Source organism: Poeciliopsis prolifica, unplaced genomic scaffold (genome assembly GCF_027474105.1).
Source record: "Poeciliopsis prolifica strain line A6 unplaced genomic scaffold, Auburn_PproV2 SCAFFOLD026, whole genome shotgun sequence".
NCBI lineage: Eukaryota > Metazoa > Chordata > Actinopteri > Cyprinodontiformes > Poeciliidae > Poeciliopsis > Poeciliopsis prolifica.
The window spans coordinates 5,427,451-5,454,597 of NW_026562401.1; the positions used below are offsets into that span (position 1 = coordinate 5,427,451).

The 27,147-nt window shown below is 40.1% G+C and overlaps 2 protein-coding genes across 3 annotated transcripts in view; both read left to right on the plus strand.

Annotated features, from left to right (window-relative positions):
- The first annotated feature begins 3,747 nt into the window (after positions 1–3,747).
- Positions 3,748–20,399, plus strand: slc2a3b (solute carrier family 2 member 3b). 2 transcript variants are annotated; one of them, XM_055047581.1, is made up of 11 exons: positions 3,748–3,875; positions 6,715–6,852; positions 11,304–11,408; positions 11,639–11,799; positions 12,591–12,831; positions 13,112–13,274; positions 13,389–13,576; positions 14,997–15,101; positions 15,184–15,285; positions 15,370–15,573; positions 20,011–20,399. In XM_055047581.1, exons 2-11 carry the CDS (start codon positions 6,829–6,831, stop codon positions 20,206–20,208), a joined length of 1,491 nt encoding a protein of 496 aa, XP_054903556.1. In that variant the 5' UTR covers positions 3,748–3,875; positions 6,715–6,828; the 3' UTR covers positions 20,209–20,399. The 2 variants fall into 2 exon arrangements, with proteins under 2 accessions (XP_054903556.1, XP_054903555.1); XM_055047580.1 differs by lacking the exon at positions 20,011–20,399 and adding an exon at positions 16,257–18,339.
- A 158-nt stretch (positions 20,400–20,557) lies between these two features.
- ephb6 (eph receptor B6) overlaps positions 20,558–27,147 on the plus strand; it is a 57,094-nt gene continuing 50,504 nt past the window's right edge. Inside the window, exon 1 of the mRNA XM_055047582.1 lies at positions 20,558–21,123. Within this exon, the coding sequence (XP_054903557.1) occupies positions 21,066–21,123 (58 nt within the window). The 5' untranslated portion in view covers positions 20,558–21,065. The remainder of the gene's footprint in view (positions 21,124–27,147) is intronic.

The following is a 27,147-nucleotide window of genomic DNA, read 5'->3' on the forward strand; positions in this document are numbered from 1 at the left end:
CTGTTTAACCTTGAAAAAATAGATGTATGACATAACTTTTTAGACACAGTCACATTTTCCCTGAAGCCTAGGATATACTAATTTCTGATGTCTTAATTCCCTGTTAAAATAACCCTTAAAGAGATTCTGTATCTGCACCAAATGAAAGTGGTTAGTGCATATTAATCTTTCTCTTGAACAAAAAACATTGCTGGTTGTGACAGAATATGCATGAGAAAAAACAAATTCTGTGACAGCATGAAGTATTAGAAATGGTTGGTTTCAGTCATTTTAATAGAGGCAGACAACAACCACACAGGAAACAGAGGCATGGCTGCCTCTATCAGATTTTTAAAAAAAATTCAAATCTGGGCTTGATTTTTACTACTTCTGCGTCGAATAAATTAATGCATTTATGATCTTGCTGACAGAATTAGATTTTAATAAAATACTAACTTTGTAATTCTAATGTAACCCACTTTGAAGCCATGTTTGGGTTTTCCAGCTTTTAATATTATTCTAGTGTTTTTGATGCAAATTGATTTAATCTTAGGTACATTACATAGCAAGATGTAATACTGGACTTCACTGAGCTCCTGAGACCAACCCATTCTATCACAAAAACATTAACATTTGTTAATCCACATGGATTCGCGCTGTTCTGCACCGTAATGGAATAAAATGAATGTTATTTTTGCTGTAGAAACTGTCTCCATGCCAAGTTGCAGGATTTTCCACACCTGGGACCATGGAAGGCACTTTGGTGTCCATGGTCCATAGTTGAATACTGAATCCAAGGTTGTAATTACTTGCTTGTGTATTACTACACTCAAACCTTCAGTCTTTCCTCTTTTTTTTTTTAAAAAAAAATCTTTTGCTGATCTTTTGTCTTGAACTGTCTGTTGATTTATGTTTGTTTCTCATATCCATGGATCGTCAAAATCTCTCATCCTAGGAGTTTCTGTCAGTTCCTGTCGGTTCATTCCTTCACCAATTCACGGTTATGCATTGGAAACTCATTTCTTCTTTTTTCCCATTTCAGAAATGCGAACAAACCAATTTTTACATATATTTAACCCATCAGTTTATTTTGTTCTAGTAGTCAAGTATTTAGAAGTGTTGTGAGAATTAATAATCATAAAAGTGCTTAAATCTCACGGATTATTTGTATATTACCTTCTGAAAACTTTGAACCATGTGATATTGTGGAAAAAACAAAATCTAATCTGTATTAACAGATCAGGCTTGAGACTCTGGCAAATGGCAAAGAGCAAAATCTTTATTTCAGTCGTTTGCAAACGGAGAACACACAGTGACCACAACACAACAGCCTTACCTACAATGAGTTCTGACTTGGAGCTAAAAGCTCTCACAATACATACGACTCTCTATACAATGTGGTCACTCCCTGACCCAGAGCCAATTCCAGTCGAAAAGGTTAATGCACAGTCACTCTTAACAGGGTGTAGAGAGAATGCATTCCAAAAATCAGGTTTACTAATGGAACAATTTTGCATAACAAGAACATTATCAGACTTCGTACGTGCACTCAGCACGTAGCCTTAGCTTGGGACATTTTAATGGAGGAATTTGTTAAGCCTTAGGGTTTATTCCATCTCACTACAATAACCTAACCTGTTTATTGTTATTTGTTAACAAACACTGGCGCCTTATTTTAGTCACTGACAACCTAGTGGAACTTTTCCAAGGAGAGGTCAAAAGGAAACCTATCTAACTAATTCTTTAAAGACTCCTTGACCTACACGGTTTAACAGACTAAACAATACTAGTGTTAAATAAACATCTCCATGAATTAAAATAAAATTCTTAAAAGAAATAATAACACAATTTTTACTTCACAATATGTCATTGATTGTTGATCTCATCTCTTCCTGCACCAACCTTTGACCAAACTATAACGATCTGTTACTTCCATTGTTTGTTATTTTTAACTTTTTTTTTTTTTTATCTACATTTCTCCGCAGCACTTTTAGCAGATTGCATAAAACTTTGAACTCTCTGGTTATCAAAGTTGCAACAAAGGCGTCGACAGTACCAAATGTTTGACCAAGTAAGAGCTACAAAGGGATACATTCTGCATAGCCGTGAGACTGTGGGGCAACCGATTGAAAAAAAAGAAAATGTCCTAAAGTTATAAAAACGAGACTCCAATCAGAAAATCAAAGTTAAAATTTTTTGGCTCCTCTACATCCCGGCAGTTTTACTGACCCTTAACAAAACTTACACGTAAAACGGTCAATGAGACTCAGAGTATTTTGCAAGTCTGAGCTGGCTTGAGCTGGCAAGTGCAATCAGCCTTTACTTTCTTTGTTTACTACTGTATTTCATCAAAGCCAGGAACTGCAGCCAGAAGGTTATTTCCCAATTCACACAAAAACCTAAAGAGTCATTTGAGGGTGGATCTCGACCTCCACCCATGCCGTGAATCTTGTCTATTCATCTAAGGGCCAGCAGAGAGGTTCATCTCCTGCAGGATGCCTCTCTTTTGTCTTTCAGCTTCCCACTCTTGTGTATTGCTCTTTAATAATTCCTTTTGTTTCCCTTGTCTTTGTGCTAAAAAGCTGTTGTTTCTAAGGCTTTTTATGGTTTCTGGAGACATATGAGAAAAGCCAGAACATTAGACAATCAGTTATCAAAACCTTAAAACACATAGAGGCATGGTTTAAATGTGTAGCAATAAGAATGAAATATGCTCACATAAACTCTGGCCTCTTATAGTAAAACCATTGGAATGAGCTTGTGCATAACAAAGTATGTCAGTGTGTGTTGTGGAAAAAATTACTTCAACAAGAGTCTGGATGAGAAGAAAATAAGAAATTTCTTAAAACCTTGAAAAGGGAAGAGCAGAAATACAGAGTCAAAGGAGTCTGTCAGTCTGCTTGACTGGTTACTGTCAGTCTGGTTACTTTTTGTAGGTTCTGGTCAGAGGAGACTTGATTGGACAATAGGTGTGAATCCCTGATTCTTATGTACCAAGAACTCTGTGGAGCCCAACACCGATGGTCTTGCCATTTGTCTATTGTTGTTCTTTCATGCTAAAGAGGGCAGATAAGTCTTACTGGGGAAGTAACACTAAGTCTCCGGGATCAAGGAGCTCTCCCCTGCTGTTTTTGACGCAGCATAAGACTTGAGAGCAGCTTGACCAAGCTCATGATATTACTGTGAAGAAGTACATAAAGCAGAAGAGGAGTGAGGAGCACATTATGAAATGTTCCATTACAGTGGGTCTTTATCTTCCGGTCTCTGTGCGTTCAATACTGATTGTACATCAATTAGTGGGAGTCAGTTAAACTGTTCAGGACGTCTCCAGCTGTCTGCGTTTCCACTTTAGAACTCTCTAGACTCTTTTACTGACTTTTCAATTACCAAAGAGATAACCTATTGGTGCTCCTTTCTGTGGCAATGCTGCAGTGTATCCATGAGCTAAACACATAAAAGCCCACTTCATGTGTTAAACCAGGCATTTAAAACATAATCTGTTACATTTGACCAAAAAATGCCAAATAATTTGGCACTATTTTGACATTAACAAATTGGTAAGTAAGTTCATAGTTAGAAATCTGTGTGACTGAATTCGTGCTAAGATTGGTTTTAAAATTGATCAGAGTATCACATTTGTATTACAAAAGTCTTTGTTATAATGTGTTTTTAAAAATGTGGCCGAGTGATCGCTCTTTGTCAGCAAACTATCTTTTGCTGAAAAATGGTTACCGAATTTTCTCCGTTCGGTAACCATGTCAACAAGATTTGAGGCAGTTGGGAGAGAGTAAAGGACTCATGAAGACCTGAAAGTACTTTAGTCGCTTTATATCCTGGGAAAACTTTGTAAGTATGTGTTTGAAAGGCACATAGACATACAAAAGAAATGTAGAAAGGTGAGTAGCATATTAACTAGTAATGCATTTCCTTTCTGTTGTATTTCAGTTCCGAAACAAAGCTAGTGTTCGACAGCAAATGTTTGTTTTAGTCTTAGACTTTGGACGAAATTAATATAATTTAAGTTTAGTCATCGGAATCGTTTTAGTTTTTGTCTGGTTTTTAATTATACTAAAGTTTCAGTCGATTAAATAAACAAAATGTATAAATTTATTTGAATTATTAGTACAAAATTAATCATGACTCAACCTGTTAATGGCAAAACGTTTTTGTCACGCATTATCACACATGCAAAGAAAATTTTTATAGCGTGTATTCTTTTGACCTTAATTTGAACAACAACACGACATTTCAACCAGTTGACTTGCTCTGCCTGAAAACCATGGAGGGATTATTTGTTTGTAAACACGGCGGATGCGCGCGCAGCCAGACTGCGGAAAGGGGCTGCGTTGCCATAGAGTTCTCTTGCTGTAACCGATGATGGAGGCCACTGAGCTCATTGAGACCTTCAGAGCAGCAGGAATGTTTCTGTATCCTTCACCAGGTTTGTGCCTCAGCACAATCCTGTGTCGGAAATCTACAGACAATTCCTTTGATTTCACGTTTGGTTTTTCCTCTCTATCATCCACTGTCAACTGTGGAGCCTCATATTGTCCCAATTTCATGGCGATTCCCCTGAAAGGGCCCTCAAGTTGTGAGGATATGTAATGTGCTTTGCTAGTTTGTTTTATTTGTTTCACTGTAACTTCGTCCACTATCAGTTACTTTTCTCAACATCTTTAGAGATGCTTTGGCTTGCAGAACAATCCAGAATGCGGAAACAATCCAGCACAAATCCAGGCCAGCATTCGAGCTACTGTATGATAGAATGGTTTAGATGGGTATATTAATAAAATAGAATTGCACGGTCATGGAGACCAAAATTCAAATGGGAATCTGTGGGGGCGGGGAGGGTGACCCTGAAAAAGTATGTTCATAAGTTCTTCTCGCCATCTGACAGAGTTTCAGCTCATTTGCAAAGAACGAACAGCAAAGCTGGTAGACACACCCCAAAAGAGTTGCAGACTCAGTGAAAAAAACATCCAAAAACTTCAGATCTGCTTTAACTCAAAACTCTAATAACACATGTTGAAATTTGTGGTTTCACATTAAAACAAACAAACAAAAAAAAAACACTCTACGGTATCAATACGTCTTCAAGGCACTGTGTTTAAATTTTTGCTGTATATGTGGTAAAAGCCCAGTTCTCTGCTGGTGGCAATGCTGTGGCTTACTGGATGATTTAAATCTGCAATATTCACATGAGATAAATCCTCAGTCCAATAGACCACAGGGTTCAGCTCAGGCTGAATGAAATTAAAGGGAGTCAAATTAGTCCTTACTATGTTGTTGGGCTTGTTGGGCAAGTCTTATTGCATCATTGACACTACCTGTGTATATTGCACCTCTGTCACAAATCCCTCCAACCACTCCACCCTTCCTGCACTTTCTTCTTCACCTCTCATGCATGCTACCTTCTTCTTTGGAGGTATACCCTGCAGGTACTTCAATTATGTTTCATTAAATTAGTTTAGTTTGTATTCTTTCTATCCTGTATCAGTTCTGTCTGTGTTTGTGGTATATTTCCCTCAACTTTACTGACAGTGAGCTTCCACAAAAAATTGCTTACAGCAGTGTTTTGGACCGCATTTAGGCCCAAGTAGTTATGAATTTATGAACGATATTCATTAAGACAGGGAGAAAAACTTTCAAATGCTACCTTTCTTTCTTTGTTTCCTTTTTTTTTTTTTGTCCTGGATAATTTCCTTAGGTTCATAAATAAGCTTTCAGCAGCTGTAAAGATTACATTAGGGGCAGAATTAATCGGGGGCCGGTTCGTTTGCCTCCCACTGAGCCGGTCTCATGATTTCTGCATGACCAGGCTTTGGGTCTGACCTGTGGGGCGTCCAGCCTTTGTTATAGCTGCCCCGGTGGGCGCCCAGCGGGGCCACCGGCAGCCGGACAGAGCCTCCATTCACCCAGCAGGGTTTTCTTCTGCCGCCCCTGCCCCGCCCTTTTGAAATGCGCGGTACGTGTCGACGTTCGCCGGAGCACGTATCCGCGCGATGGCGCGTCTGCTGCGTTTCCGCAGACATCACTGCGCGGATGCGTTACTCACTTGAGATGCTCTTATTTGCTCAGGACGCGCTTTGTAACGTGTGGACGAGGTTGTGTCAGTCAGTATAAAACCCCCCAACGCAGATAGAGTGAACACTTATCAGAGCAAACTCAGCTGGAGAGGATTTATTTATTGAAACAAAATATTAATAAAAAAACCACTTCACTTTAAAGGTAATTAGTCATTTTTATTTCATTTCTTTTTATTGCCATGCTTTATATTACAAATGTGTTTATAACCTCGTCTTAGAGAAATACACTATTCGAATTTAATTGTGTAAGCCCGATCACAATATGAAGTTTCCACGATGAACTTACTGTATGTATTATTAGCGATCATGAGAAACAGTTCATGCAGTTGCTGTGTGAAAAGTTGAAGCTGTCGCGGGGTCATAAACTGGAGTAGCAAAAGAGGAGAGTTGAGTGCGGAAGAGAAGGGAGGAGTTTGCTGTTAAGTTTGAGTGTCTGTCTGCTGAATTCATTCATGGTTCAAGTCAGCATCTCCCGTTGTTCAGGCGACTGGTGTTCTGCGGTAAACGCTTTCAGACTAGTTTTCCTCAGATTTGATATTGAGAAGATGCGTTGGAAATTTTCTTTTTAAAGTTATTGTACTGAAGGCTCTAAATCTTGTTTTGTGTGTGTTTGTTTTAATATATTTTTATTTGTTTTGATTGTTTTCAGGTTTTCCTGCAGCAGTTATCCAAGAAGAGCTTGCTTGTTAGGCAGTAGAGACACCCATCTCTGAAGAGTCCCAGAAGTGTTCACCCTCATATCTCTTAAGGAGCAACGAACAAGATGCAGGAGCTGGAGGAGGACAGGGTAAACAAAAAGCCATTCTCATGTTATACTATCTTTTAGCAACTATTTAGCAATAACATTCAAGTTCTGTTGTTTCTATACCACATTAGTAACACTGTAATGGATGTGTGAGATTATCAAATTGGGTAACAGAACTCCTGGTTCCAGTACCGGAGTATTTTTCCACTCAGGAGCTCTGGATGTGAGTTGAGCTTTTCAGGACATGACTAAGGATGGGAAAAGTAAGGCAGGATTCTTAGGGGGCAAGATGGGACTTGTGTGTCCTTAGGTTTACTGCATTCAGTTCAATTGTATTCAAAAGTGGGATGACACTGAAGAAAATGTGTAGCAAAAGCAGAGCCCTTACATGTTAATCTGAAAGTTTTATATCAAGTAAAACTGGTGTTATTGCAGAGTGTCATAATATTTGCTATATTATAACTAGAATGAAAATATGCTGCATGATGTAGGAGCTTTTATTTAAGACCGAAACACTGTAATTATTTCAGCTGACAGTCATTCTGAGGTATTGATTTGTGATCAATAGAGGTGATACTTGGGCCCAGTTTGATGCAATCACAAAGCACGTCCAACTCAAGTTAGACTTCAACACCAGTTTACTTTGATTTGAGCCTTCTGAGTTGAAAAGTCTTGCTATCTTTTACTGAACAGAGGGTCTTTCAAAAAGTGCATTGTTTAAACATCTCTTGATTCAACAAATGTTTATTTAAGGAACCAAGCAAGAAGCTTGAAGTTGAGAAACACACTGCAGTGAGGAAAACATGTGGGTCTACAACTGCATGTAGACAGACAGACAGACAGACAGACAGACAGACAGACAGACAGACAGAGACAGATAGAAACTGTATTCATCCCTTTGGGATTTACCCTCAGGGAAATTGGAGTATTAGGGCTGTGCTTAGAAAATAATATTACAAGAATAAAGTCGTAGTATTTTATGTTACTCCTCGTGTTATACTCCTGAATAACACGAGGAGTATTACAAGAATAAAGTCGTAGTATTTTATTCTTGTAATACTACGACTTTGTTGTTGCATTAGTAAAACTTTATTGTTGTAATTCTATATATATTTTTAGTATGGCTCTAATACTTTGTCATACAGAATATCACCTCTTTGGAATTTGTAGCTTTTTGTCAAGTAACAGAAATAAGCTGTTATTAATGGTTGGAGGGTCATTGCTGTTTTAATTGCGTAACTTATTTGAAGGGCTTTAAACCTTAGGAATAGTACATTTGTGGAGTTTGAAGTTTTTCTACCACATACATGCAAGATGTTTTTAGCAATGTCTAGCAGAATGAAACAAGATTTGTACAAAGATTCTTTTTAAAGTAACAAATACAATTTTTGTATTCTTAATAACAAACTGCACCTTCTCAAACATTTGTTGTAGTTGGTCTTTTGCAAGCAGTTGCTCCATTTGTGGATGTTGCTTAAAATATTTGCTTCACCTATGATGGAGAAACTAATTGCAAGATGGCATGAATGTGGAAGTTAAGCATTGCAAAGAAAATCAGGACCAGTGTAATCGCTTGTGGCTTTTAATAAGTCAATTATTTTCCAGTGACTGTAAGAAAAGTAAAAAAAAAAAAAAAAAAAAAGTAGGACAATGGAGCTTTACAGAGGATGTCCGATTTCAATATATCCAAACAAGAACTAAGACACATCACATAGTCATCTCAACTTTTAGTAATATATTACTGGGTAATCTTATTCAAATCCTGATCATTCTTACTGTAAATCTGAGATGTTGTGCAACATGCTGCGTAGCCAGCCTCCATGACATGCATATAACAGACTGCATGTCTGTGCAACCGCCAGCTCTGAAACATGTTGCTACAACCCCTCATCCAGTCATGGAATGATCATATGACACTGCTGCTTCTTGCATAGATGGCCGCTCCCTGTTTTGAGTTGCATGTTATTCATACTCTGATCATTTTTGCTGTGGGTTATTATGAGTCTGACATTCTCTAGATCATCAGAAATACAGTGTCTTGCACATAATAACATTAACATTTGTCAATCCACATGCATTCGCTCTGTTCTGCACCGTAATGGAATAAAATGCATGCCATTTTTGCTGTTTTTGGTTCCTTCGCTTGTATGTTGTTATTTTATCTTGGATCTTTGCATTGCATTTTAAGACAAAAATGCTGTTTCCTCTTGAAAACATTTGCAACCCAAACCTGCGAGCAAAGTAAAGCTAAACCACTGTCACAAGTTTTCACATCACTTTAATTACAGCGTTTGAAATTTAGGATGTGAGATTTTCTGCTAACACTAGATGTGTCACCGACTGACGTTTTTTTTTTTCAATGTTATCATTGACTTGCCATTTGTCATAAAAAAAATATCCAGGGCTTCCTGTTTTTTGCTGGCTCATAGTGACGCGGCTGGAGCTTTACGTTAAGAGATGCAAGCAGCTGCAGACATACTGCTTCTCTCTTAGAGTAAAAAAAGAAGATAAATGGCAGACTGTGTAAGAACAGGTTGTTTCATTTCTAGAGACTTTCTGAGCTTCATTTTGAAACTGTTTGACCTGAATAACCCGAGGAGGGAATTTTAATAATGTTTGAGGGCTGATTTACGTAATCTGCGCAGAAAGAGATATGATGAAAGACAGGACTGACCTTTTTGTGCTCATTTTGGTCGGCTTGTTCCTGACAAGGTTCTTGATGCGAGCATGGGAACCAATTAAACAAAACAATGTACACAATGAGTCAGCTTTTTTTCAAGTTGTCAGCAGCATTGGAAATAGAGAGGGGAAAATAGCATTTCTGTCTGATAATGAGGCTGTTTGGATGACAAATCTCTTCTATTAGACTCAATCCACTGCCCAGGAAGAACTCGGTGTTTCAGTCATTTGAAAGGTCTGGTTTTTAAATCAAATGAAACTTTTTGGAGTGCTGCCTCCACAAAGCATGCTTAAAGCCACAACCTCATAAACACCTGGATTCATTTCTGCTTCGCTACGTTCTACAATTCTCTCTTTTGGCAGCTTTGTAGGGAACTGTGAGAAAGAATTAGCCACATTACACATTTGTTCTGTTTTGCACTTGCATTTTGATTTTATCAAACAAATTCTAAGATCAGACTAACCAGAAAATATAAAGTGCAGTTTTCAAGTAACTGTTTTGTTTATCAGGAGAAGAAAATCTATCCAAACCAACCTGGTCATATTTAAAAATGTGATTATGGTCAGATTACTGATATATCTGTAGAATCAATAAATAACTTAAAGGGAACCTGTCAGACAACAGCATGAAATATAGACTTGAATATCTCAAAAAGCAACACATCCTTCTGCAATCTAAAGAAATTAGATTGAAATACAGTCAACCAAACCATCTATTAGTCCAGAAAGGCTCACAAAGCCATTTCTAAGGTTTTTGGAGTCCTTTGAATCACACTGAGTGCCATTACCCACAAATGGAGAAGACATCAAATAGTGGTGAACCTTCACAACTAATCAAAATTACTCCAAGGGTACCATGATTACTCCTCCTAGAGGCATCAGAAGAATGTGTTAAATGTTTTTTGAACTGATAAGACAGTTGGTGCTATCTTGAAATGCTTTGCTTATCAGGCCCTGGACAGCTTGCTGTAAATGATAGAAAGATGAATTTTGCTCTCTTCTGGAAAATCCCAAAGGAGAAGATCATTCCACATCTTGAGGTTGTGGGCTTAACCTCATGATCACTTTGGTTATAGCTTCAGGAAATGAAGGTGCATCCTCTAAGGGGCTAAATAAAAAAACAAAGCTGAAGGTTTTGGAGTCTGCCATTCAAGCCCCAGTTTAAAGGCTTTAATATAACAGATATTCCTGTCACATTCACAGCAATAAGTATGGAGTTCATCCTCAAAAAGCCTCCAATTTGGCAGAAGTAAAACAACTGTATTGGTGTGTTAGATTGGTCTGGATGTGTGTTTTGTTTTTGCTCAGGTTATGCTTGTCCAATATTAAAGTTTATTTGAAGCTCTAACACATCTGGATGTGATCAAGGAGAGAAAAAAGGCTGTTAGAGGGCAAATACTTTGTCCCAGCACAGTAACCAATTTTTGTCAGGTGAATTAGCCAGGTATTAAAAGCTGAGCCCACTTTAATTCTTAAACCAGTAGGAGAAAACGTTCTGAGCGCCTGTTTAGCTCCTTTTCTGAGAAATACCTCCGACCCACAAATCACAGGACACGTGCAGTGTGCTAAAACCTGCTTTCAGAACTCGGCCTGCAGCTGTTAATGCGCTGATCTGAAAACAAGAGGGAGAGCATTTACAGAAAAGCCTCATTTTGTGTAATTACCAATGTTCGTGTAAACAACCAGAGCTTTGTTTCTAGCCTGGAATTGGACACATCCAGCATTCAAACCCAGGGAGCCATTTGTACACGAGCTCCATCTGCTTTCATCTGCGCTGGCCTGCCATAACGCTCTGCCTTTTTCTCTCCCAACAGTCCAAGACCAAGTTGAACTCCTACCTTATCTTCTGCGTCTCAACTGCAGCGATTGGCTCACTGCAGTTTGGATACAACACAGGAGTCATCAATGCACCTGAGATGGTGTGTGCCAAGTTTTGCATTCATGTTTGCAGTCTCTATTTGGTGTTATCCGTGCAAGCTGGGTCACTGCGACCTAAGTAACGACTGTAGTACCAAACATGGGCCTCATTTATTTAGCAGACATGCCTATTTTAACAGTGCTGAGGTCTACTCTGCCCCCATGTGGACATAATTAAAATTTCAGTTTGCTTTAAAATGAACATTTTTTTAATCTTTTTATTTTTCTTCAGAAATTACGAACCTTTTTCCAGAACGTGTCCAGCGAGCGTTATGGAGAGCCTTTTTCCCCGGGAGACACCACCATGGTGTGGAGTGTGGCTGTGGCTATTTTCAGTGTGGGTGGCATGATTGGGTCGCTCTCTGTTGGAGTCGTTGTGAACAAGTTCGGCAGGTGACCAGATGTGAATATTTACAGTGTTTTCTATTCAAAGCAAAATATTTTTGTAGTTTCATCTCAATAACTTAGAATGTTATTGAGAAGTATATTTATTTCATAGATTTGTTTTACTTACTTTATTTTAGATGATAACGACAGATTATAAAAACCCAGTTTCATTTGATCAGAAAATAGAAATGTCACTTACATAAAACATTAAAGTGTGGTCTTTAATACCACTGCTGACTTGACAAATGTCCAGCAGACACCCTTCACATAGAACGTAATCCATAAAAGATCATTGCTCAAAAAACCGACTGTAAGTGTTGTATCCAAGTATATAACTCGATAATTTAGTAAAGAAAAAAAAATGTTACAGAGAAAACAGGAACTCACACGGCTAGGAGTTGTTCAGTGGTTCAAAATCTTTTTTCAGAAGAAAGTAAACTTTGAATTTAAATAGGAAATTAAAGTCCTGGAGTTTGAAGGAACTTCAGAAAGGCACAAATACTAAGTACTGAGCCCATACACTGTGGAGTGTATAAACACAATTTTGTGTCTGTGTTTTCGTTGGCTGTAAGCCATTATAATCTCAATGAACAGAATCAAACAGTTGAAAATATCCCTCCGTTTGTGTAATAAATCAACAGTATGTGTATGAATGGGGTTTTCTTTCTTCAAGTTGAATAAACTTTTTGATAACATTATAATTTATTGCAATGCACCTGGCATTCACAAGATATCCAGTCGCTTTCATGAATTCCTATCCAGACGTGTTTGTCTCTGTTTCTTTGTCTAATAACCAGGCGGAAATCAATGCTGTTTTCGAACGTCCTGGCTCTGTTGGGTGGTGGTCTGATGGGAATATCAACTTTGAGTCGCTCCTTTGAGATGATCATCCTTGGTCGATTGATCATAGGTGTTTTCTGCGGTCTCTGCACTGGTCTGACTCCGATGTACCTGGGCGAAATCTCTCCAACTGCCCTGCGAGGAGCCTTTGGCACCCTGCACCAGCTGGGTGTTGTTGTTGGAATCCTGGTGTCGCAGGTATGCTTGTTTTCTTACTTTAGGCTTTTTTTTAGCTTTTGATTTTTGTTGCTCACTTTTGTAACTTATTGGGAAGACAATGGACTGAAAAAGTATTTATACCCTTTGAACTATTTCATTTTTTCATGTTACAACCACAAACTATGTGTTTTAATGGTATTTCATGTGGTAGATCAACTAAAAGTGGTCAAAAATACATTAAACTAACATGCATAAATATATAGCTTGAATTAATTTTAGTCTGATGTATGTGCTTCATTTCTTCCTCTTTGTGTTTCAGGTCTTCGGTCTGGAGGCTGTTTTGGGATCAGACAAACTGTGGCCTATGCTGCTCGCTCTTACCATCCTGCCGGCCGTGATCCAGAGCGTCATGCTTCCTTTCTGCCCTGAAAGTCCTCGCTACCTCCTCATCGTCCTCAACAAGGAGGAGGAGGCCAGGAAAGGTCTGTTTTTTCCTCCTCTCATGTAGCGTTGTCTTTGACATTTTTGAAACAATACCTGCGTCCTCCTTTCACTCTGTGTCTACATCCACTGATTTCATCCGCTTCTTGCCACAGCCCTTGAGCGTCTGCGCGGCACCGATGATGTGAATACCGACATTCAGGAGATGAAGGAGGAGGCCATTAAGATGGCTATGGAGAAGAAAGTGTCTATACCTGAACTCTTCCGCTCACCAAACTACCGCCAGCCGATCATCATCGCCATCATCCTGCAGCTCTCACAGCAGATGTCTGGCATCAACGCTGTGAGTATACATCACATATGGCTCACCATAGATCTTTAAACTCGAGCAGCAACGCTCACTCTGCTTGACTTAAACTTGTTTCTGACAAACACATAGCGAGAGATCTTCAGACTGTGTGAGTGGAGTCCCATAAAGTGTTTTATTAAAGATTTTGACAACAGGCTTATGCAACAAGGCTATCTACATTCATCATTAGACGTGACAAACACCCAGCGAACCCAACATTGATCGGACTCCACCGAACACATTAACTTCATTGACTTTGTGTCAATAAAGAATAAGGTTCATGGTTAAGAATAAGCAGCTCATTCTCTTAACCATATCCTTATGGAAGCACTGCTAAAGCTGCACACATCCATATTTTCCTAAAAACAATGAATCGGACAAAAATATCTGGACTTAAATCAGGAGTATTAACACCTCTAAATACCTTGTAGCATTACAAAACATTTCTAATCTTCACTTTTACTTCTAATGAAGCTTGTTTTTAGCTGCAAGCAAAAGGAAACTCAAATCCCTGATGGGACTCCCTGCAGGACATAATGGACTGTTTACCCTCTGAAAAAAAACAATCATTCCCTCAGGAGCACGAAAGCCCCAGAAAACACAACGACTTACTCTGTTGCTTGAAGCTTAGTAAACACTTAAATTGTACTTCTGCATAATTAATAAATCAGAATTGTCAGCTGCTCCTCAGCCTCTAAGTAAGGGTAAAACATAACACCAAATCAAGAGATGTACTTGATATTTTGCTGTAAAATCTGTACAAATTGATTTTTTTAAAAAAAACTGAAACTTTTTAATCAACTTTTCTGTATAGAAGTTGATCACAGTTTTCTGGAACTTCTTTGTAGTAATATACAGTTTTTATTACCCGCTCTTCCAAATGGGGAAGACAAGAGAACATATTAAATAAGTGACAGATGTGTATTTTGCTCTGTCTTTATTGACAGAGCAAAATAAAAAAGTTAAAGTAAGTTGAACTGTGACTAGCAAGATTGGAGGAGAAGCTACATTTATGCTAAGAGCTTAAAGTCTCCAAAGCTCAGTGATAGAGAACTGCAGAGAAGTGTGTTATTGATGCAGATGTATAGTTACCAATTCTCTATGGACAGATGAAAAACCATCTTCCGTCCACTGTTAACCTTTTAGCGCCAGTTTATTTAGCTCTATAAAAATAAATTATAAGCCTATTAATTTGAATATAGACTTTGAAATAGATAAATGTAGATATGTGTTCAATATGAATGAACACCCATCAATTGTCTATGTATAAAGATAATTTTATATTTAACATTTTTTGAGTATCATGATATTTCAGTGTTACTGTCCATCCTCATGAACAGCAGAGGAAGACGCCCTTAAATGACCATGTTTTATTAATTTAAAACTCAACAATGACAACCGTTTTCTTTTCCAGGTTTTCTACTACTCGACAGGCATATTTAAAAGTGCTGGTGTCTCTAAGCCCATCTTTGCCACCATCGGAGCCGGCATCGTCAATACTGTCTTCACCGTCGTCTCTGTAAGTGTCCATATTGTCCTTATTCAGATCTTGTTTCCTGCTGCTGGCCACTGATCGACCAGTCTTGCTCTCTGCGATTCAGCTGTTCCTCGTTGAGCGGGCTGGAAGAAGGACACTGCACCTGATTGGACTGGCAGGAATGGCGGTCTCTGCCCTCCTCATGACCATCTTCCTGTCTTTAGTGGTGAGCCATACATGCAATGAGTTAATTTATCATTAGGTTTTGTGTTATGCATTTTACCTCAGTTGTTGTATTCTCGCCATGCAGAGCACCAACCAGGTTATGAGTTACCTGGCTATCATAGCCGTGTTCGCCTTCGTCGCCAGCTTCGAGATGGGTCCGGGTCCCATCCCTTGGTTCATCGTTGCTGAGCTCTTCTCTCAGGGGCCTCGACCTGCAGCCATGGCCGTTTCTGGTTGCTCCAACTGGACCGCCAACTTCTTGGTGGGGCTGGGATTTCCCAAACTGGAGGTATTTAGCAACAGATTATTACTCATACAGTGGCTTATGACCATATTTATTCCCTTAAATTTTGTTCCACATTTTGTCAGATTACAACTGCAAACCTCCATGTATTTCACTGTTATTTCTTAAGACGGGCCAAGACAAAGTAACATGTATAGATTAGTGGAAGGAAAATAATTCAAAATGTAATTTTCAAAATGTTCGAAAACCTGAAAATGTGTTGCACTCAGACCGCTTTACTCTAATACGTCTAATACTTTCAGAAGTAGTTACACTCTGCCTGTGTCCATGGAGACATAGTAATCCAGCCTGGCATGAAGAAAGCTATGAAATAAAACCATAAAACGTCTCAGGAATTATGTGAAGGAAAGGGCTTCAGTCAGATGAGACCAAGACTGAACCTTCTGGCTCACTCGTAAAGTGCTATAGTTGAGATAAACTGACAGTGCTCATGAACCGGGACATCATTGTGACACACAATAGTGACAGCATCATGCTGTGGGGATGCTTCCCATGAAGGAGTTGTTCAGACTTATGGGTACAGGGATGGAGTCCAAAACACGCGAGACTTGGACAGGGGTTCATCATGCGTCAGACAAAGAACCAAACAGAAAATCCAAGAAAAATGCGTTGACGTTTTTATTGCAACATAAAAAAAATGTGCAGCATAACAAATATCCTTCTTTCAGGAACTTTGCGGCCCGTACGTCTTCCTCATCTTTATGGTCCTCCTGATCCTCTTCTTCATCTTCACCTACCTGCGAGTCCCTGAAACCAAAGGACGGACATTCGATGAAATCGAGCAGGGATTCGGCGGCAAACCCACTGGCACGGCGGCGGTTGGCCCTGTCGTCTTCACGCCAGACACGGGGAACCTGTCCTCATAATAACTTCCCATGGATCTGCCCTCCGAGAATCAGTAATAAAATTGGTTGGTATGGAGGGAAAATAAACTGCAGCTTCTTCTTGTATGAGTCAAAAAGTTACTATACTCCTTTTAAATTACTTTGTACAATATTTCCCCCATGAATAATAATAATAATAGTTATAATTAATAAAACCTAAAAGTTTGAGCAGGGTTAATCCTGACCAAACCTGACTGCTGCACCGGTGCTTAGTGTTTAAGGATATCTTCAGTCCTGGCTCGTTTCATTGTGTTACATAAGAGGATCAATGTATATTTGAATTTTCAGCTGCCCACAGTGTTCAAAGGTTGTAGGCATTACTCGGTTTTGTATTGAGGATAAGCCTGAAAAGCTGGTATTTTATGAAGTCAGTTTGGTCCCTAAATTAATTAAAGAATTAAAAAAGTCCCTTTGAAAAACACTTTGCTTTGCTGCCACTGGAGGACAAGGTTGAGTAGAAGCAGATAAAGCACTGCTAGAAGACCCCCTGCGAGGGTGAAAAATGTAATTTTAAAACACTGAATACATGTTTTTAAGCACATAAAGGACATTTCTCCTTGCTGTCACTGACACCTCATGACAGCATTTTTCTGTTTTTAGGTTTTTAAATTTTACATTCGACTGTGTTTGAGCTGATAAGGAAACAGGGCAAGAACAGGTTCGTCGGAGACTTACAGTAAATCTGATATTTTTGTAAAAACAGAAAATGCTCCCTGAATTAAAAATAAAACACTGTGTTAAAAGTGTTTCCCCTACAGCACAAGAGTAAGCTTTATGGCTCCTGTTTAAGGATTTCACTGCAGAAAACAAGGAAAAAATAATCCTGCCGTAACCTTGTTCTTTACATTATGCAAACGTGGTTAAATTAAAGAAACTCAGGTTCTTTTTTTTCTTTTTTTTTTTTTTGTAAATATTTAAAGGCTTTATTGTACTTGAAATTATGTCAGCAAAAACTACTGAATCACAGGTCATTTTATCGTCTATGAAATGGTATTTTTCCCGTTTGAAATAATGTGTTCTCATTAGTCCTGTCTACTTACATCTTAACGTACAACACATCCTGTAAGTCACCAGCCTTGTGAGATTGTGATGTTGACTAGAGACACTAAATGGACTGTATTTATTTCAGTGTTTAACGCACAAAATGTTTCATTAAAGATGTAAACTTGTTACTGATATCTTGACATCAAGTGTGAGTATTCTGCAGACTCAAGTTGCTGCGTCAAGATCAGCTGGTTTTGGCCTTGCTCAAAACCGGATTGATTCTCATACTGTTGCATTTTTCTTCTGGGTTTGCATAAACTGGATGAGGAAGCGCTTTTCTCATTTCATCTTTTCTCTTGCATTCAGCCGTCAGACTCCTTCATCAAAAGTGATATTTATTCTGAAATGTCTTTTTCTGGCTTACAAAATTTGTTTTATTCACTTTTAGTCTCGTGTTTTGCTGTTAGTTTCATGTTTTCCTTTGCTCTTTGCACAATTGTTAAAGACAACACATTAATGCTGCTTTGCCATTCAAGATATTCTCATGTACAATTTGTATATTTTGCTGTTTAATAGAATAGTTGTGTAAATAAAGCCAGTCAAACTACATACCGACAGTCACATTTAGATGAGAGCTGACCTTTGTTGTAAGTTGTAATTTAAGCTTGCCATGTGTAACGTGTGGCTATAACTGATGAGGATGTTCATGTGTGTGTGTGTGTTTTCTCTGTATGGTCCCAGCTGCTGCAGTATTTAGCTGTCATGAATGTTTAATGTAACTACTGGTCTGTAAAACTTTATTAGGCCTGTCTAGTATTCGCGACTCCACGCTGTGGCTGTCTCTATTTGCCTTTCCTGTTGTCATAAAAGCTCATTCACAGGAGTGTGTTTCCCTAATTTCAAAAACTGAAACTGAGTGTATGCATCTCACCGATACTGAGATGTTTACACTCAGTTTCAGTGAATGTAACTGCAACAGTAAATCAATTGTACAAAATGGAAGAAAAGAAAATATGAAGAACATTGTCAAAAATCTGAATAGGAAGGAGAATGGAGACGTATAAAAGTAACGTTAAAAATAAGAATGAATATCAAAACAAAAGCTTCTGGGGCAATCTGCATGTTTACCCTTCCAGTGCAATTATTGTCCAAGGTGTCTCAACAGTATTTTCCATGAAAAAAGAAAGAGTCAAAATAGCCAGAAGAATATTTTTCCACTAGTCAAAAGTTTTACAAGGCAGTTTTCCAAGTTTGTTATTGGACTTTGTGCAGTTCATTGTCTCATCGCACTCTATAGTGAAAACATTCAAATTGGAGTTAAAACAGGAATTAACTTCATAATTTATTCTAAGATTTTGACCCTCTAAAATAGCCACTTTTGGCAGATTAACCAGCTGAACACACTTGTGGCATTCTTTCTACAACAGAAATCAAATGATCTTTAGAAAGTTTTTCCCATATCTGTGGCACTTGTGTGTTGCTTTGCTTTCTCTCTTCTGTCCAGTTCATCCCAAACCAGCTTGACAGGCTCTAAGTCATGCTTTCAAACTTAGCATCTTGTTAAATTTTCCTGAAGTAGTTCTGGCATAGCTTGGACTTATGTTTTGGTTTATTGTCCTGCTGAAGGAGGAATCCTTGACCAATTGGACGCGTGGCACAGGGTACTGCATGGCGCTGCAGAGGGGTGTGGTAGCCTTTTTTTTTTTCACCAAAAGTGGATCCATCGAAACAGCTTCAGATTATCACACTCCATATTAGACAGTTGACGCCACATGCACTGGAACCCACCTTTTGCCTACTTGATGGTGAACAACGATTCTGTGTGTTGAACTGAAGATTTCAAATTTTGATTCATCTTTCCATAAACTTTCTTCCAGCCTTCAGTCGTCCAGTAGCGGTGTCTCATGACCCAGGCGAAATTCTTTCTCTTAATCTCATGTTTTAGCATGGCTATATTACTGCATCTTACTTTGTTAAAAGTATCACTATGTTGTGACAGTTTGGTATGAGACAGATAATCGGTGAAAATAAGATCAACCTCCTTCTAGTGCAATTGTTTCCATTTGCATTTAAAGAACTGCTCCACATCAGAAACAACCAATCAGAGCCAGGAGCAGGGTCTTAGCGCTCTGATTGGTTGTTTTTTGACTCAATGGTGTGTTTCTGCAGATGGCATTGGGACTACTGGGAGAAGGCAGAAGAGCTAAATAAAAATTCACAGATTATCTTAGAAGTACATGAAAAAAGATTGTTACCTACAGCAGGTTTAAGCTGTGTTGGAATCTAATATTATGTTAGTCGCCTGTCATACAACCTGTTAACTCTTTGCTTTCTCTTTATTTGTTTATGTCTCTCTTTCAATTTATACTTCATATCTTCATTTTCATTTGTTTGCCTTTATTTATATGAATTTGTATAATTGTCTTGTGAATTTAAGGGACATATAATAAAGTTAAACCTTCAGAGTAACAGAAAAATAGAATAAAGTAAAATAAGGCTTTTGTGTGTAGCAGTGGTTCTGATTGCTACATTTCTTACCTCTCTTTGTTTTCAGGTCTTCTGCCCTGTTGGATCACGTAGCTTTGGGCTCAGAACCCCCTGGCTGGCTGGCTGGCTGGGAACCGGGCCATCTAACTGTGTCAAACCAACGAGCTGCATCTTCAGTGTCAGAGGCCGCGGCGGTCTGACTGATCACATGAACTGGAGCATGAAAACCCTGCAAAACGCTGCAGTTCTGCAGATCGTCCAGTGAGGGGCGTGCAGAGACCAGCAGGTGTATGACGCTCTGTGAGTGTGCGTGCAGTGTGTGCGTGTGAGTTTGTCAGTGCACGCTGTCTGGGTGATCTGCCTTGAGAGGCGAGGAGTGTGTCTGAGAGGAATAAACAGCGGGGGTTGTCAGGAAGAGAGAAACCACCAAAAGTACATGGAGAACATCCAAAATCATTTCTGAATTATGTTTTTTTTTTCTTTTTTTTCCCACCAAATTGACATCAACACACACACACACACACACACACACCCCCCACACACACACACACACCACACACACACACACACACACACCCACACACACACACACACACACACACACACACACACACACACACACACAAAAGAAATGTAAATAAAAGAACTCCCACATGCCACAGCTTTAAAAATGCAAGTTAGCGCAGAGTCCGGACATGCGAGGGATGCCAGTTGGAAATGGACTTTAGACAAGTCATGAAAGCGGTTTGTGAAGACCGGACAAACTTGTATTCATCTCCTCTGTCTGGCAGACCTGCAAAAATAACTTTCACTGCGCTCCTCTCCCTCTTTCTGATGTCTTCATTTATTCCTGCCCCCCCACTCTCCCATCTTACTCCTCAACAGCAATGGTTTGCCGCTCTGTAAATATTTTCTTGACTCCCTCCTTCGTTCATTCATCCGCCACCACCACCCTCCCTCCATCTCCCCTCCCTCACTCCCTCTTTCTCCGTGGAAAAAAGAAAAAAGGAGCAAACAGACTCCTCCTCCTCCCACTCTGTCACACACTCCATCTCCCTCTGTCTCTGTTTTTCCTGCTGCTCTCCCTTCCTCTCTGTCTGTCAGTGTCATTCTGGAGTGGAGATGTGGAGTGTCTTTCTGTCTCTCTGCCTTTTTTTCCAGCCTGATTCAGCAGAGGAAGGTAAGAGACAAACTTTTCTTCCTCCAGGTTCCTGTTGCTGAAGCCCGCAGACTCTCTCGTCAGGAGCTGGCAATCAGCATTGTCGGGCTTCCGCAGTTATGATGATGTCTAGGAATTAATGAGACTTTGACAGTGTGTGAAACTCTGCCACGTGGGAGCTCGATGCTGCGGCACCTGCAGCTCCGTATAATTACCACCTTTTTTTCTTTCTTTTTTCTTTTACCCCCCCTTGTGTGTTTGCACCACTCTGTGAATATGCATGTGCAGATATGTTAACAGTGGCAGCAGATCAGACAGGACTTTGTTGGCATGGAGGTGCAGGTGCCCCGGCGCAGCGCCGGGTCCCATCAAGCTCCGACAACAAAAGGATATGGAAATAAGGCGAGGTGGAGGGAACAAGTGCATAATGCGTTGCATAATCAATTTTTTTTCTCTTTGCCTTTGGGCACCTCAAGCCAACCCCGTCCAACAAGCCCACGCCCGACGCCTCCCCCCTCGTCCTCCCCACTTCCTGTCACTCACGATGTGACAACCCGAGACCCCTGTCTGTCTCCCCCCTTCCCATCAGGACCTTTCTTTCTCCAGCGGATGTTTGCCCACGACTCAAACTGCTGCGCTCACTAAATGGGAGCATCAGGAGTCTTTAATAAAAGTGGATGCGTGAGTGTGTGTGTGAGTGTGTGTGTGTGCATGAAATTGACGGGCAGCTCAGTTGAGTGGTCTATCAGAGGCGAGCAGAAGCGGGTCGACTCGAGAAAGCAGCCTGCGATCATTTGGTGCCTCAAAACCACCTCAACGCTGCACATAAGTGGCGAATGCTCAAGTGCGCGCACAGTAATTATCAACTATCTCCCCGCGTCTCGTCGCCCCAACACCGGAGAGCGTGTCGGCAGCCAGCGAGCAATTTATTTTCCAAAGGTTATGGCTGCGCGCTGGAGGGAGCTGCACCTGTTCACACTCATCTGGCCGGAGCAGCCTGACTCAGTGCGTGTGTCTGCAGGGGGAAACGTATATGTCAGACTCACGGCACCGGATTTGAGCCGTGTTTGTAACAGATGGCTTGGACTTAGTTGAGACAGAATAACAGCGAGGGGAGAGGCTGCGCAGAATTACTGGCCCACTGACTCTTTTATGTGGAATGGAAGTGGGGGGTTCTGACATAATACAGTATTAACCCAATAGCATGTCTGTCTGTATAAATCCACACAGGCTGAACCGTCAAGTATCATGAGGATGAGTCTCTGTTGCACACTTTGATTCAGTCGTTGCTGCTCTCTGCGTCTTCACAAACATTCCTTTGTGAAGATACTCACAGTTCTTGAATTGTTCCGCATTTGATGTTGCAACTTCAACCTACTCTGTGTTTTAAAGAATCTCGATACAAAATAGTGCATAGGTGCGAAGCAGTTTAAAGTTCTGCTATGGAATCGAATGTGAGTGGAGAAATTTCCTCCATATTCATGATGAACTGAGTTAGAACGTTGGTTCAAACTTTTCCAGGCCAGGCCCCCAAACAGAGTTTGCTTCTGGTTGGCACGACCCCCGCTTTGAAAACTGACTCTGGAGGAGCTGCAGAGATCCACAGTTCAGATGGAAATAAAATCTGTTGACAGGAAATCTTAGTTATGCACTCCTCATATTCTATTTTATTTTATTTTTAATGAATGGCAAGAAATAATAAAGTCGTTGAAAGAAAACTATGATAAAACCCATTTGCTGTTTGTCAGAAGCCATTGGAGAAGGTGCTGAGGTCAGATGAGATCTAATTTGTGTGACGGAAAATTAACACTGAAGGTCACCAGTGCCTATGATTAAACATGGTGGTGGCAGCATCATGCAGAAGAGAAGCTGCAGTTGGGAATGCTGCTGGTCTTGGTGATGTCTCTCTTGTGAAAGAGATATTTTGATCTCAGTGGGACAAACATGGTTAAATAAAGGTTATTATTAAGTTGGTCAGCTGGAAGATGATAAATTATGCAGGAAAACATGTTAAAAGCTCAAAACGACTGTGAGGAAGCGGTTTACCTTCCAGGATAACAACAATGCTAAACCTGCAGACAGAGCTTTAAGGGACTGAATTAGATTGAAACTCATCATGTATTAGAATGACTTCAGATGTGGAAAACGTCTCGAACCAAACCCCAAAAGATCCTCAACCGGAACCGCAGCAGTGTTTAAATATTTTCCTCTCCGTTTACAAATACTACTCCGTGTTGGTCTATCACATACGATCCCGCTAAAATACAGTGACGCTCGTGCTGACAAAATGTGAAAACGTTCAAGAAATTCGAAGACTTCTGAAAAGCATAGGCGTGATGTTTGCCTCGGTTTCTCCCACCTGCAGTTACAGGAGCATTGTGTCTTCTCCTTTGTGTGCAGCATAACTGGAAAAGGTGTGACTTTGGATTTGTCACCCTCACACGCTGCATGTGTGAGTGTTGATACACTGTTGATGGGAAGCCACATGGCCCGGCTCCGGAGTGCTGGATGTGTGTGGGAGATCGTGTGCTCACACTGGATTAACACGATGCATTAACAGGAAGGAGCCTGCGCAGGACGCACACCTGATGCCCTCCAGTGTTTTCCATCAGAGAGACATTGATGCTCACTGACATGTGCAATTACTGAAACTTATGTTGTGCATTTCAAAGTTAATGATGTCTGATTCTGTTCAGATGGGTGCAGGCAGCAAAAACCCCAAACAAATATCAGTAAACTCTGAAAAGAATGTACTAAGATTCACATGCAAAATCCACAAGGGACAAATTAAAGACACTTATTTTCTCCTTTATGTCACCTTTAGCAGTAAGAATTATTTTCTTTTTCTAATTTTATGCAACTGAAATGAGGATTCAATCTCTAAGGACCTTTATTATCATCTCCACAACAGCCAAATACAGCAAAAGTTTAGTAAGGCACGGCTGACTTGTTTTATATACAATGAGGGTTTTGTTTTACTCCAGTGCATCAAAGACGCATAAAACATGTTCATCAAGTGTAAGATGAATTTTAAAAAAATCCAAACACAAAACACATAAAGAATAGCTCAGGACTCTCTTATAGAAAGTGAAGGGAAGTACATGAATGAATACATAATGTGAAAGAGACGCTAGAATCAGATGTTTATATTAATCAGGGTGGACATAAAATGTAAGAGGATGCAGTCTTGCGTTTTGGAAGAGACGGATTTATTTCATATCCAGAGACTTCAGAAAATAAGTTGTGGATGCTGAACGGGCTGGAAAAAGTCAGAACTGCAGATTCTTAACATGTTGAGAGGATTTGAGACCATCTCTAATCTTTTCCAGCAGCGGTCGACCTGCAAAGATCATTCCAAGGCCGAGCTTTAGAAGAGAACCGAACAACAACGACTCAAAGAATACATGTGTGAGCTGACAGGCGATTTATTGCTCCTCCAAAGTCTGATATAAATCAGATGGATGTCACATGATTTTGTGGTGTTTTTTTTTTTTCATGGAACAGATGAAATTGAGTCAAATTTTTTGGATCAAAAGTGTAACCTTAGAAACGATCTGTAAAACATGCCCTGGTGGTTCTGTGCTTTGGGTCCATGCCTCCTGCATCTGGGCCAGCGCAGTCTGCTGGCGTTCATGCAACGATGGGTCCCGAGCTACACAAGTGAACTCTAAGGGAAATTGTCAGGACATCTGCTCATGAACTGAATAACGACAGTAAGTGGGTCAAGCGGCAACAGCCCAAAGCCCAAGAGTCATTTTACTGCCTAAAGACGGATAAGGTCAGAGTTTGGAAAGAGCAAAGGCTAAAGCCTGGCTCTGATCCGATGTCGGGAATGGGCTCACAGTTCATTTGAGGAAACCGTTGCGCAATCACAGAATTGATTTTAAAATGAAGTGAGGGAAGAAATACGGCATTTTTAATTCAGGTTCGTGTTGAACAATGTAGGCGTACAAAACGTGAATAAATACACCGGTGCTTTAAATTTAGAAGGATGACTGATATATGATCAAGCTGGAGGATCAATTTTTGACATTTATTTAATAACATTGGTTTGACTCAGAATATTTAATTCACCGACGATGAAAAAACATTACATTTAATTAGATCTTGTACTCAGGACAGACAAATCACTTCAGCAGCCTGCATGAATATTTTGGGATGTTTTTTGCTTAGTGAAAGTTCACTTTGCAGTCAGAAATTAAAATAGATTATTTTAGAATTTGCCTACAAGTTTAAGCATTTATTTGCTTGATATTGTGACAGAAACAATAAAAAGCCTGTCTTCTGTCTGGAAGTTTTGGTCAGTGGCTATGTTTTGGCAGGTTTGTAATAGTATCATGGTCTTTCCATTTCATGATAATGGATGTGATGAAAAGATAGAGATTACATTTTTTTTCAGAACACAACCCTAATTTTTTACTTCTGAGTAATTTTATCCCTAAGTCATTTGTTGATTTATTTAATCTTCATGGTCGTCTCATGATATAAATCAGTTTTTTTTTTTTTTTTTCTTAATTCACGTCACAAACTTGTACTATCCTGTGCAGGTGCCTCATATTTGTATACATTTTAATCTGAAATCCTGCCTCATTCTTAATTATCAACATAATATTAAAGAGGATTTGTAAGTCTGGTATTTTGAAAGTGTTACGAATCAGCCAGGGGATGAGCAGACGCTTCCTAACAATGAACTTGTCTACATGTGGACAGTTCCCACCTCCGGGTCGCCTGGGCCACCGCTCCAGCTGTCAGCTGCCACACTCTCACCGGGTATTAATTGGACACATTGCCTTTTGTCTGGAAATTAGCAAAGTGTCACAAGGAAAGAAATGGCATACTTGTCACAGATGTTTCTGATGCCAGCAACGCTTCTTGGAAAGCGGCGCCTCCCCGCCTCGTGTCCTCTCGCTGCTAGGACTCTTCACAGACCCAGGGGCGGAGCTTCAGGGGGGAATGGGGAGTGGTGGGTCCCTGGCCCAGGCCTAGGACGGGTCCAGATAGGAGGCAGAATATGACTTCAGGGATCCAAACCTTTTTTCACGGCCCTCTCCGGTTGAATATGGTGGATGTGTGATTATATAGAATGTTGCCCCAGTAGCTTGTCGTAAGTTGCCCCAGTCATTGTTGACTCATTATTGCTAAAAACTTTACAAGACCAACTGATTTTAGTAACATCATAGTGGGTGTAAAATATTGAATGAAATGGTGTGCTATATGACTGGCTTTATTTTCACTCTTACATTTAACTTTCTGACACACAAAATTACAAGTGGATCGTCCATATTGTCTCCAAGTGCATTCTGGGTAAAACCTGTCACCAGCCGTCCACCAACATCATCAGTCACTTGGCAACAGATGGAAAACGAGCTGCAGCATTTTTACAGACTAACATGAGTGGAGCTCCACGGAGCAGCAAAGTGAAAAGGATGGACTGAAGTCGCTTTCAATAGTTCGAGTTGAACCTTTTGCAGCCAAGACAGCAATTTGAACGTTTATAGTTAAGGTTTACATTGGAGCCGCCTGGAAGAGCATCTTCCAGATTGTCCAGTTTGTGTGAACGGCTGCGTGCGCGATCTGCGCTGAGTTACAAACATCCCGAGGTGCATGAGGTGCTGCGACACGCTGCGCATGCGGCGCGTGCCTCTGCGTACCCACTGCACGCTCGGTTCAACGAGTCAACCAGGCTTCAGGCTCTGAGTTGAAATTGATAAAGTGTCAAAATGATCCGATCACTATCTGCGATTCTGAACGACTTTGAATTTCATCATTGGTGACCAGTAGCCTGATGTTTCTGTTGTTCTCTTGGTTTGTTGCACTTCATGTCAGATGGATTTCATGACATAGTCGCTCTCTGTGGTGGTTAAATTATCATGAGCTTTATTATTTGGGTCAGACTCTGAATTTTTCGGCCAGTAGCTGATGGGATTACGGATGGGATCTGTGGTGCGACAAAACCTACCGTGGAGTTGCTTTCACTTGCAATGTTAACGACATCTGCTGAGAGCGCAGCAACGAGACGAGGTCACATTTCTCTCAGATGAATCA

What these genes read in the sequence shown, in the direction of transcription:
- slc2a3b (XM_055047581.1), top strand. Translation starts at nt 6,829, where the DNA reads ATGCAGGAGCTGGAGGAGGACAGG. An exon ending in GGAGGAGGAGGCCAGGAAAG is followed by an intron (nt 13,275 to 13,388) that starts GTCTGTTTTTTC and finishes TTCTTGCCACAG; the next exon opens with CCCTTGAGCGTCTGCGCGGC. An exon ending in CTGTCTTCACCGTCGTCTCT is followed by an intron (nt 15,102 to 15,183) that starts GTAAGTGTCCAT and finishes TCTGCGATTCAG; the next exon opens with CTGTTCCTCGTTGAGCGGGC.